At 43.4% G+C, this 12965-nt stretch overlaps 1 protein-coding gene across 1 annotated transcript in view; it reads right to left on the bottom strand.

The window, feature by feature from the left end:
- camta1b (calmodulin binding transcription activator 1b) overlaps positions 1-12965 on the bottom strand; it is a 211043-nt gene that overhangs the window by 66074 nt on the left and 132004 nt on the right. Inside the window, exon 5 of the mRNA XM_030777032.1 lies at positions 2422-2557. Within this exon, the coding sequence (XP_030632892.1) occupies positions 2422-2557 (136 nt within the window). The remainder of the gene's footprint in view (positions 1-2421; positions 2558-12965) is intronic.

Raw genomic sequence — 12965 nt, 5'->3', positions numbered from 1 at the left:
ATTGTATTCATCTATTCTGACTCTTGTGGATGGTTTTGGGGTGGGATAGGGGGGCGTGTGAGCTCACCTCACAAGGCCGGATGTCTCTGTCTAGGTCGGATCTGTGGGCGTTTTTATGAGTTTCTGCTCCATTCTGCCTTAGCGCCTGTGCTAATGGCCTTAATTTATTCTTGTTGGTTTAGCCTTGCTGCCTCCAGGCAACCAGAGTGCCACACACAGCTAAGACACATCTGTCACACCCCTCAGTTTCAAACACTCTGTGTGAAAGTATTGTGTGTAAATGTGTGTGTGTGTGTGTGGCTGCACACACTGTATTTGTATCACCGTTTGTACTTTCACTGTGAATACAGCTATAAATGAGTAGCAATATATTGCACTGTTGTTTTAAATGCTGCTCAAACTTTGTGATTGTGCTGTTTAAGGGGAAAAGGTAGACAAAGGAACTCACAATCTACAGTATGTGCTGCCATAAGACAACAACAGAAGTTGGAAAATTATACATCTTAAAGAGAAGCAGGAAGGTCTCTTTATATCAGTGACAGAAATGTGAACGATTTGTTATTAAAGAGCTAGAGAAAAATCCAACATAGACCAAAGAACCTCCAATCATCTTAAAGCGTTTCGCTTTGTTGTCTAAATTTCCTCTCTGTCAACACTATGTGCATCCTTGCTCTCATCACTGTTTTAACAGGGTTTGCTCTCCTCATTGACCCAATGTAAACACACACGTTATCTATCACTTCAATCCACACATCCACTGACTTCAGTTAACTCCAGTTACTTGGTCGCTTTGAACGAGAAAATTTCCACATTAATGTAATTGTTCTACCTGTTTCTTTGACTTGCTACCTCAGTAACTACTGTGGTCATGCCATTGTTGTCACTGCTTCTGTAAAGTCAATGGTAATCTGACATCGGACCCTTCCCAAGAAGGGGGGGTGGGGTAGTGTACCGATGGGTCATGTTGGTAGGGCATGGGAAAGTGTTTCCAGCCAGCATGAGGGGGGCCTACAAATAATCAATTTTATTTTTGTTCCTCAAGAAGTGGTCTGGTAAACAACAGGGAAAAGGTCAATAAAAGCTGAAGAGATGGTGCCTTCTATTTTTTTTATTTATTTATTTTTTAACTGGAACACTCTGCTATCTGTTTCTGGGTGCCAGCACCAGCCTGTAGGCGAAGAGATAGAGCGTTCTGTCATCATTCTTCCACAGTGAGAACACTGAGTGTGTCTTGGGGCGAGATGACTAGCTAGACTTACACATTTAATACTGTTTCCTTATAGGAATGGTTTAACAGTTTGAAAAAAAGAAAAAAAAATAGACACAGAAGATCAAGATGTTATCACATTAAAAACTATGTCCCTTTGACCCTTTAGGCTACCAAGTTATTTACAAAATATCGCTCAGTACCAAATAAAGACATTCAAATATTGGCAAGACAGTATGATTTCTTTTGTTTTTTTCAAAATAAAATAAAAAAAAAAACCAGGAGAAAAAAAAGACGTTTATTTCTCAGAAAAGTTCCAAATAGTACGTTTTATCTTTGAAAAGCCAAACAATAACCAGGAGCAGTTTTATCAGTCCAGACCACAGCGACGGATTTTGCTTGAATGTCTCTAATATCCGACATGACAAATATTTCTATACGTTTTCTAAAGATATTTTGGAGAATTCATCTGTCTTCTTTACTGCTACGCTCTGAGCGACACCGAGGTGTATGGGAGATGGCTAATCAGCTCAACTCCGTGTGCTGTATGCAACATTTTTACTAAATAAAGAATAATAATGTGTCTTCGTAGAGGTACTTTTTTTTTTTTCCTCCTTATAATCTCTCTGATACGCTCATGCTTGGCGATTGTGTGAGGGGAGCGGGAGGCATGGTATTTGAGAGCGCTCAGCCGAATGTGTCTATCTCGGTGTCTGCTCTATCATGGCATTAACGACAAATGTCCTGACATCTGTCTTCATTACAATCAGTGAGCAGGAACGCTGCCACTCGCCATGCTTCATTAGTGCTCTTCATTTAGGGGTCGCACGCCTGAGATGACACATTAGAACTATCCGACAGTGAAAAAACACGGCAGGGCCATGTGAGTACGTCTCATTAGGAGAGAGCGCGGGATTTTGGACACTTTGATTGGTTAGCGCGGGAGCATGTGCGTTACGAATACGGCACGCTCTGGTTCAAAATGCGTAAACGACAGCCTCGAGACTCCTTCTGCAAACGTTTCTGTTCGTTTTTGAAAAGGTCCATTCTCAGAGCAGTCCTAGAATTCGTTCACTCATTGACTGAATTGCTGGGGATCTGAGACATTGTTTTCACACGAGCACACTGGCAAAAAAACTTCACTTGTTTTGGGTGGTTGTGGACAGAAGTGTAGCTTCCACCTTGTGAGGGTGAGCAGTCTTTCTCTTTCTTACCTCCACTCCCTGCACTTTCAGTTTCATGTGATCTTCCCGTGTGGTCTTCCCATCTTTCCTCTTCTTCCAACAGTAGCCATCCTTTCTGTACTTCACCTTCTTCCTGTTGTACAGTATCATAGACCCATTCTGTGGCCTGGATGAGAGAACACACAGAGACACAGAGAATGAGAAAGAGAGAGAGGGAGAGAGAGAGAGAGAGAGAGAGAGAAAGAGGGAGAGAGAAAAAGAGAGAGAGAGAGAGAGAGAGGTAGAGAGAGAGAAAGGGAGAGAAAGAGAGTAAATTAGAGGCCAGAGCTGGGAAAGTCATTGAAGCCCTGCTGGTTTAGATGACAAAGCTCCCCAGTGACAGTGTTCTTTAAGTATTCACACACTTTGGCTAAGGGTGAACAAAGCCACACTCAGCACAAGAGCCATCCACTGGAACTGCAGTAAAACTCAACTCTCATAGCAAACAATAGCGCTATCTTCTTCAGAGAATTCACAATAAAAAGGCACCAAAAAAAACTGATGCAAGTTAACATTGCAACATACATATAGTTTCCACACCGTAGCAAATGTACACTTGCATTAATTATTTTAAAGCAATTATTTTCTCCAAAACAATGACTGTTCAATAGATGTGGTGGGGGTGGGGGGGAATGAACAGAAATGATGAACTACTCAATAAACCTTTGTGTTACAGAGATCTGTCTTTCCACAGGGACTCCTTATCTGGCACATTGATTTCTGTTTTTATTGAGAGTTCATTGCCATCTCTCTGTTTTCCTCCTTTAAGTCATTCTTTCAGTCTTGAGTTTGACACAAAGGAGGAATCTGTCAGAGTTGTTCCACGAGCACTAACAGAGTTTCGTTGATCTTTTTCTTCTCAACCATCTCTAGCGCCTGAGTCGGTGTGATGGGTAGATTGCGGGGGGGGGGGGCGGGGGGGGGCTTTTATTCCACTTTCACTGAAGAATCACAGTGCCACAAAGAGTTTTTTTTTTCATTTGTAAATTGCCTAAAACAAATGGTGGAAACATCCACAACAGAACAGTGCAAAACTGTGTGGGCCGGAGTCCAAAGTAGTTCCCCCCAATCTACAGCATGTGGGAGGTACGCTTGCCAGTTTTGTAGCATGAGAAGGAAAAAAACAAAACAAAACAAAAAACAGAACATAGTGACTAATTTTGACTTTCGAGCTGCGGACTTTCTGTGAAGTCTTTTCCCTCATTTTAAATGGTGCAGAATGTTCTCGTATTGAACGCTCACAGAGGGTTTCATACTTTCATACGGGGCTATTTATCAACACAGTGTGAAAGCTAGGCACTCGCTTCCTTTTTTTTTTTTTTTCCTTTTTTTTTTTGGCTTTGGACCTGTGGACAAACCATTTTCATTTTTAATTGAAGGCAGTTTGTTTCCAAGAAAAAAAAAAAAAGGGCACTTTTAGAATAGGTGTGTGAGCTGGGCCTGCAGCGTATTCACAAAGCGGCGGGAGAAACGGAGTAGTCTCCACTCATTCTCCTCTGACACTGTGTACTTAGGCCAATCCAATTAATCTTATCTGAATTATACATATTTATACATGGAGAGTGGGGCAGAGGAACGTTAACCGCTTCCTTATCAGTGGTGGATGACAGGAAACCCACTCTGTTTCTCAGACTTAATGTACCAGACCAAAATGGAAATACAGAATCGAGGAATACTATATATGTTCTTAAAGAGAAATGTTTGTAAGAAAATATTCTCTTCTCTTCTTCGGAGGATAACAGGGCTTTTTTGAAAAAAGAGAGAGAGAGAGAGAAAAAAAAACAACTATTTCAGTATTAGCTGTATTTGCCGTGCCAATGGTATTCTTAGAGCATGTGCGCTTGATGAATTATAAATGCGTTTGTATTTTACTCTATCACATTTATAATAAATCAATCTTGCTCTTGATGAGCGAGGTGCTTCATCAGGTCAGTAATTATGAGCTACTGTAATGTATGGTTGTCGTACAATGTCACAACAAACATACACCGGAGCTCATATTACAAGTTATTTATGCGGGACGTGTTTATTATGTATGAAGACACTTCGGGTTTTTATGTGAGGTGCTGCATTTCCTTTTCATTAGAAAAGGGAACAGTTCATACAAGTTTTCACCTTGAAATTCTCACCTCCCATCAGGTTTGTAAATTATTTATTCTACACAGTTCACTCTAATATTCTGGCTGTTGAGAAAGGCATGCTGGCACAGTGAAAGGGTTAGAGATGGAAATGCTCATTGCTTATGCAGAAAAGGAAGGAGAGAAATTACACACTCCAGTAAATACAATCACTACAATGACTGGGCCTCTTTACGTTAGGCTTTTAGACCAGAGATGGCTTTGGTTTTTATATAAAACAACTCTAGAAAATTAATACAAAAAACCAAAGACAAATATTTGCCACCTCAAACACTACTTACATTGCGATGATTAAAAAAAAACACAAAAAAAAAACACTCCAGCAAAGTGAGTACAACTGGTTTTAAGCTGCAATGAAGTATATGCTTAAAAAAATGTCACTGGTGGTTGGTGGTGAATATTAGCATACGCTGACAGAAAGAGAGAGATTCGCAAAGATGAAGCACTACCGTTTATCCTTGTAAGAGTCAACCAGCCCTCCCCTTTCTGTGTTCATATCTACCTTTTCACCTTGCCTGTTGATCTAATAAAAGTGATAACAGAGATGGCAGCTGATAACAAATCACCCTCTATGTACTCTGTCACCTCTTTTCACTTCAAAGTCATAAATCAAGCTCATCGATCAATCATCCCATTACCATGACGATGTGGGGTGCTCTTGTGTGGCACATATGTGATTTGCCCCACATGCGGGGCACATACGTGCGCAAGTGCACGCACGCACAGACGCACACAAGCACAGAAACCCCCCCCCCCCCCCCCCCCCACTACTCTGATGCACTGTCTGTGGATTACCAGGAGTGTTGGCTGGTACATATAATGTAATTACGTCTCTGACAAAACGCGATTTGATCTGAGCTGCTGGGGGGGGGGGTGGGGGGTGGGGGGGGTGAGGTGGAGGGATGGGCAAGGGTGTGACGGACGGCGGGAGTCCATCGTTGTTAGGGAGCCTTATCGAACAGCGCTCGCATTCTCAGTGCGTGACAGGGTAAAAGTACTATAAATGTAAATCCGCACACATCTCCAGAATAGAGATTCATCGCACCCGTGTGCGTAGGCCGGTCCACTCCGCTCCGCTCCGTTCCGTTCCGTTCCCGTGCCGTACAGGCCGGGTCGTCATGAGCTTGGCAAACGGACGGCGCTCGAACGGGCGGTGACTCACTGAGTTTTGCTCTTTTTCTTTCTTTTTTTTTTCCATGCTGGACATGGTAGAAGGCGAGAGTCACGTAAGCTTGACATAAGGTTAGGATTAGAGGTGGAGGAGCAGTAATGGTGTTACATTTCTGACTGGCCGGCAGAGAGTCAGGGGCGCGAGGGGTTCGTCTGTGTCTGATTGCCTCCAAACAAGAAAACTGATGTCTCAGGAGAGCTTATCTCAATAGACAAACCGAGAGAGCATTTGAAAGGATATAAATAAAAGCTGTCGGTGTCGCTTCTCGTTCACAGATGGATTAGAAATTCTCCGTTTGTGTGTATGTGTGTGTGTGTGTGTGTGTGTGTGTGTGTTTCGAGACGGGGCAGTGGGAATCTGTTCCCTTATCTCCCAAATACAGAGAGCAGCTGGCCGGTAACAATCAATAAGGTGACCGCGGGCATTAACCACTAACCTTAACCAACTAACTGCCACGTTCCCAGGTATCCCTACAAGCAGCGGTCAGGTTTTCAAAAGGCCACCGAAAGGCCACAATATTGATGCCTGAATAATCGCATAGCAACTGCTGCATATGACTGCATCCCTGAGAGTCTCATTTGTGGGGTTGTTCTCCCATGCGCTGAGGTTATCAATGGTTATGGCATTTTGAGTCACGGGATAATGGAAAAACCTAAGCTCTCTGCCCTTTAGGAAATTCATGTTTTTACTGTCAGGGTGTCAGTATAAAGAAACACTGACACTTGACTCTAACAAGTGCTTTTTTTTTGGTTTCAGTTGAGAGCTGCGCTGAGTTAAGAGCTTCATTCTGTTTCCATGCTGCCCCCCCCCCCCCCCCCCCCCCCAACACACACACACCCAATACCACTGACTCTCACGACATCTTGTCAGGTTTACTTTTTTAGGCTTTGGGATAATTAAAAGATAAAATACAACTGATGAATTTCAAAAAACGGTTATAAATAATTACTTGTCTTCTTTTCTCTGCATGGGAACTTTTCTATTTAACATTGCAAAGAATATGTTATTGTTCTTAAGAAACTAAGAGCAGTCCCTCAGAGAGTTCAACTGTAAGACTATTCTCTACAGGCAAGAAACACCTAGAAATCTTCCTGGATGAAAAAAAACAAAAACCCCAGAGTCAGTGTATTTTCCTGTACAGTAACCTCAGTGTTATCTGGTTGCAGTGAGGACAATGTGTGGGAGACTTATACACTGGTTTAATTAAGCCTTGGGAGTAACAGTGACTCTACATGAATAAATCAGCTTGTGACAGTGGACTGTCTGTGTTTGTCAGTAGCAAGCCGCTTACGCGTCTCTGTCTCTTTTACACACGCACACGGCGTGCTTCATCCCCCCCACCCACCCCCATCGCTCTGTTCCTCACCCGGTACAACATCCACAGGGAGTCAAATTAATTTCTTGCTAGACTACAGGGTGAGAAAAGGAGAGTTTTGTAAAGGACACAGTCACTGAACATTAGTTGAGCTTTCGTGTGTACTTTTACCAAGGATGCATTCTTTCTGATCCTGGATTTGCTTGTGATCTTGTGTAATTTGTTATGCCACTGGATTGGGCCTTTGGCTGTTAAATCTTAATCAGTCGATCTGCCTGCGCCTCTGTCAATTTTTTTTAAGCATTCCTCTCCGTTAAACTTCTTTGTTAAACCAGTTTTCGCTCTTAACTTTAATTTAATTCTACCTGCAGCACTGTTCCGGTTTTATTTAAGGGGGAATGTTCTAGACCATCCCTGGCTCAGACCTGTGACATGGTCAAGCAGCCATAGCTCTAAGGCCTTTTCTCTATGCTGGCCCATCAATAAAACCGCTGCACATCCTTCCATGGTCCATCATCAACCACAGTCTCCGTTTAGTCTCACCGCTGTCTTGTCCCAGCGTAGGGCTCAGTCCATTCTCATTCTTGTCTCATCCCTGTCTCACACCTCTGTAATTTCATATCCCTCATTAAAAGTCGGCGGAGAGAGAGAGGAGAGAGAGAGAGAGAAAGAGAGAGAGAGCTGCGCTGAGGTGCCGTGCTATAAAAAGCATTCCACAGGCCAGCGCCTTGCCTTCCATTTCCATCTCTGTTGTAAATTGGCAATTTCTAGAGGCCTGACAACATTGTTCTCTCGACAAAGAGTGAAGGGAAGACAGCAGCTTATTAACCTGGTCTCAGATGCGCCCACTGTTCAGGTTAATAACCGCAAAACGAAACGTCCGGGGCCTCGGGGAGGACGTGCCCGGAGACTGGCGTTGACGATCATGCGAGAGACAGGCGGTAAAGCCCAAGAGCTGATTGCAATGAGATTAGATTCATCTTTGAAATGATACAAGAGGCTCGGGATGTTTGTCGATTCCATCCTCTCAGCTGCTCTCTCTCTCTCTCTCTCTCTCTCTCTCTTTTTCCCCTCTTCTCTTCTTATCCCCTCCCCTACTCTTGTCTTGTCTTGTCTGTACTCTTCTTACTACTAACTTCACTTTCCTCTCATCTCCTCAACATCCTTTTATTCTTTCATACACCCACCCCCCTGACTCTCTACTGTCTTCTCTCATCTCCATTCTTCTCCTCACCTTTTCCCCCTTACCTCTCCTTGATTCCATTTTTCTTCTCCCTCTCTCCATCTCTCTCCTTATCTCTCCTCTCATCTTATCTACGCCACTACAAGGCTTGATCACTCGTTAAATAGTTTACGAGTTGACTCACTTTACTCACTTCTTATGTATCATTATTTCATTTTGCTTTACGCATCTCTTATTATTTTAATTTCAGTGTTTTTTAATCATTCGTTTGTATTTGTTGTGGTTTATTTGTTCTCTCTCTCTCTCTCTCAAATATTGTCCATATTTGATTCAATATAAAAATATTCGACACAAACAAACTGAGATCAAAGCAGAAACTTCTGCATTTAAGTTGAAGGGTTGTGAGTCATCCTGCAGCTGTTGATACTGATCAAATTGCCAAATGTGATTCACTACGCAGAGATTAAGGATTCTCTGGGTATTATCAAATATTTGATTCAAAAACCCAAAATGTTTCTTGATGCATTATGTTGTTTATGGAGACTGAGTACCCTGATATAGAAAAACAAATACAATTCGCTTGAGACAATAGTTGGAAATAGCAGTGTTCAGGCCACCAGTCTTAACTTAGCTATTTATCTAACTGTGGTGTTTGTCTCAGCAGTTTGTGTCTCTTCCCAGGAGAAGAGAGAGGGAGAGAGAAACAGAGCAAGCGAGAGGGAGGAACGTAAATGAGAGAGAGAGGGAGAGAGAGAGGGGGAGAGAGAGAGAGAGAGAGAGGGAGAGAGAGAGAGAGAGAGAGGGAGAGAGAGGGGGAGAAAGAGGGGAAGAGAGAGAGAGAGAGAGAGGGGGGGGTAGGAGGAGAAAGACAGAGGGAGGGGGAGGATATGGTGAAATGGATGAGTTCTGGCTCAGTCTTGTGGAGCTGTGGCAACAGGGTCCTGACTGTCCAGTTTACTGAGCCATACTGCACAGCCCAATCAATCCCCTATGGCAGTAGTCACAGAGCCAAGTCCCCAGTCCCTCCCCCTAGCACCACAGCATCTCACAACCAAAAGTCACAAACCCTCAGAGAGACAGAGAAAGAGCCACAAACAGAGAGGAAAGAAAGAAAGAAAGAAAGAAAGAAAGAAAGAAAGAGAAAAAGAAAGGAAGAAAGAGAGGAAGAAAGAAAGAAAAGGCAAGAATAGGGTAATAGGTAGTCTGAGGTACAGGCGGCATAGTGGAGGCAGATGAGCCTGGTTACACAATGGCACTCGTCCATTTGATGAACAGCTGACAGGGATAACCAGGAGCTTTAGGATGACACATGCCACTGAGACAAAGTGCATCCTTAAACAAATCCCTCCATATCCTCTTCATCCAAACACTAAACCTCAGGGATGGAAGACGGATACATATTTCTCCCAGGCAGCAAAAGCCCTATGAGGTGAAACAGACGTTCAGTTTTACCCTTTTCCTCATGAAACTGCTGGACCGCCTTATGCGAGGAGAGAAACTTTTGGTTATTTGAGTGGGTGGTTTTACCTATTTAAGAATACAATGAAAATGTATTAATACAGATCTCAGCGTGCTCTTTGCCTTCAATTCTTTTTGCCCATAACCATTAGCATAAATAAGGAAATGTTAGGAAATTAGTGTTATTGAGTGGTTACAGTCCAGGGTTTAGATGCAGGGAGAAAAACTGCACTACACCAAAGTAAGAGCGTAAGAAATCTCTCCTAAAAGAGAGCGAGAGTGAATGAGAGAGAGAGAAAGAGACAGACAGAGAGGGAGGGAGGGAGAGAGAGAGAGAGGGAGAGAGAGAGAGAGAGAGACAGAGAGAGAGAGAGAGAGAGAGACAGACAGACAGACAGAGAGGGAGGGAGAGAGATGAGGAATAAAGAGAGCACTCTTTGCCATTCTCTAAACACACCTGCTGTAGTTGGGGCTCCTGAGGAAAAGGGACAGAGGCTCATTGGAGAGAGCACTGGCAGATACAAACTGCATCAGCAGTACGCCGGAAACTTCCCTCAGTCCCATCACAGTCCCCACCCCACCCACCTGCCAGCTGCCTGTGGAGATGTAGAATATCAATGACCATTCCTCCATCCCAGTGGTCACTCTCACTTCTGATCCTATTGACCCCTATTTCCTGCCTTCATCTTTCCACCCAGCATGAGGCCTCAGTGGGCTTGTTTGCCTTCCTCCATCTCTAATGCCACGTAAGCCCACCCTCCACCTCCCAACCCTCAGCCCCCCGCCCCCACCCCCCCCAGCACATGGCGCAGTGCCAGGCTCCCTTTAACTGCCCGCCGTCTCATCAGTGCATACAGGACATTGTAATGCATGTGTTCAGCTATACAGAAATCACACATTCGTTTTACAAGCATACCGACTCCGTATCGGAAAAAACGCTGTATCTCTCCTGACTAGTTTTTTTTTAATAATGTATGTATTTTTTTTTTTTTTTTTTTTTTTGTGGCACCGAAAGTCACCGTGATATCTGTGAGATGTTATATACAGGCAATGCATCAACTGTTCTCCCCATGGATAGTCAATAAAGAAAGGGGGCATTGGGAAGGACAACTGTCTGGAAAAGTTAAAACCAGAGGAGAGCATAGCAGAAAGAGAGAGAGAGAGAGAGAGAGAGAGAGAGAGAGAGAAAGAGAGATGAAAATAAATCAGTTCTACATGTGTTGGTGTTGGTGTAGTTGCTGTTGGTGCACACGTCCTTAGATGGAGCAGAGTCTCATTTCAAAAAGATCACGCGAGACGTCCACGCGGTTGTCAAAGGTGGAGACCCTGTTCTTAGCGCCGAAAAACTTGAAACTAGGTCCTCTCTCCAGTGAAGGACATTGGCAAGTCACTAAACATCTCATTATTTTTACAGCTGTCAGAGAGCTGCAGCTGGGTGCAAAAAAAAAAAAATCCCTCCATACAGAGGCCCTTTCACTTGAAGGCAGTAGTTAAACTTTTTCCTCTTTTTTTTTTGTCTCCTTACTGCTCCTTTTGTGCATGAGGGGGGTAACTGCGGACTCGTAAAGCAGCCGTTTTTGTCTGCTCCGTCAGATTTATGCTCCTTGTTAAGCCAATGACAGCTTCTGCTCGTCACAAGCCATCACTGGGCCTCTCTGCCCGTCTCAGCCCGGGCCAACATGCTATTAAGATTACGCTTCATTAACAAGTATGAGAGCTTGCTGACGTAAGCCGCTAAAATAGTCACCCAACACTCCCAGAAAAAAACAAAAAAACAAAAGTGGACCTGCTGGTTTGTGTTTTTCTTCACCATGTTATTCTTTGTATCTTTTTTTTTTTCTTTTCTGAACTACTATGTTTGTGAGTCCCAGCCACCTGTTCCCTCTTTTTTTTTTTTTTTTTTTGTCCAAGGGTGATTTGTGTCTGATGAGATAATAAGAAATCCCAGTGTGAGTTAGAGTACTGATGTGGTCCAGATTGACGCGTAGGATGTCGACGGAAAAACGCAAGAACAAGATGGGCACCTGTTTTTTTAATTTTTTGTTTTGTCCCAGGCCTCCTGCGTTTCTTCGCACGGTTAGGGAAGCTGTCAAGCTACTTGAAAAGTTCTGCGGGTCCACTGCCGCCCTTGAGAAAAGTTGTTTGTGCTGCTGGGTCCCGTGGGTGTGTTTGCAATGAGGGTGCAAGGAGTTGGAGGAGTGAGATTGTGCTAAATCAAATCATTAGCATTCTTTGATGAGCTGGAGGGGGAGTGTTACAGGAGGAGGCGGAGGAGGAGAAGGAGGAGGCGGAGGAGGAGAAGAATGGGAGATGTGTGAAGGTGACCCCAGTGGGTTAAAAAACTCATTGGAAGGATAAGGTGACAATCATATACATGTCAAAGAAAATATTCTTTCTCTCCGATCCAATCCATATGTCCAATACATCCTCTCTGCTGGCATACATTCATAATAAAGGTATAGATCAGGCTTGAGAGACTGTGTAGATTGTACTTTCCACCTGTCCCTTTGACTGTACTATCTCTCTTCCTCTCTCACTCTCTCTTTCTATATTCCATTCTGTGTTTATCTCAGTCTCTTCCCCCGCTGACACCATATCCTCTATGTATCCTTTCTCGATGCATCTGTAGAGGGAGAGTTTGCTAAAACTCAGCCTATCTGTGCATATGGGTCTGTCCTTTAAAGTTTGGGCATGGAGTATGTTCGCCCAGTACGAGACTTCAGTCACGACTGAGTGTTGTATTACAGAGCTGCGGGGGTGTGACGCATAATAAGGTAGCACAGAAACCCCAGCCTCTTCCTTCTTAACACATCTTGACTGTTGTACGAGAACACCTGGTGATTTGGCTAATTCAGATGAGGTTTAAGCCAGGTTTCAGTAATTTGGCATATAGAGGCTAAGTAGTGCTGAAATTTCTCTAAGGCAGAGTCAGGTGTGGTATCTATGGCATTTTGCCATTCATATCTTATGACTGTATACTTCTCTATAGACATCGGTTGGCCTAAAGAAGCGTGTGCCAAGACACGCTACCAACTCTGCCAAGATGACGTTCTGCATAATTAAACTAATGATGTTAAAACTAATGTGTAATACCTTTTACTCTGTTAATGTCCCCTTGTCAAAGTGCATGATGCATTGAAAGTACATGCATGAATTTGCAACAATTACCTGTTTTTGTGCGTGGAAAAAAAAATAGCATGTAAATCAATACACACAGTCAAAACTGATAGTCTTATGACACATTTAAGCTCCTTGACTTCAAAATAATCT

The sequence above is a fragment of the Chanos chanos genome, chromosome 6, assembly GCF_902362185.1.
Source record: "Chanos chanos chromosome 6, fChaCha1.1, whole genome shotgun sequence".
NCBI classification, from domain to species: domain Eukaryota; kingdom Metazoa; phylum Chordata; class Actinopteri; order Gonorynchiformes; family Chanidae; genus Chanos; species Chanos chanos.
Note: the sequence above shows the minus strand (reverse complement) of the source record. Positions and strands in the feature narration are given on the sequence as shown.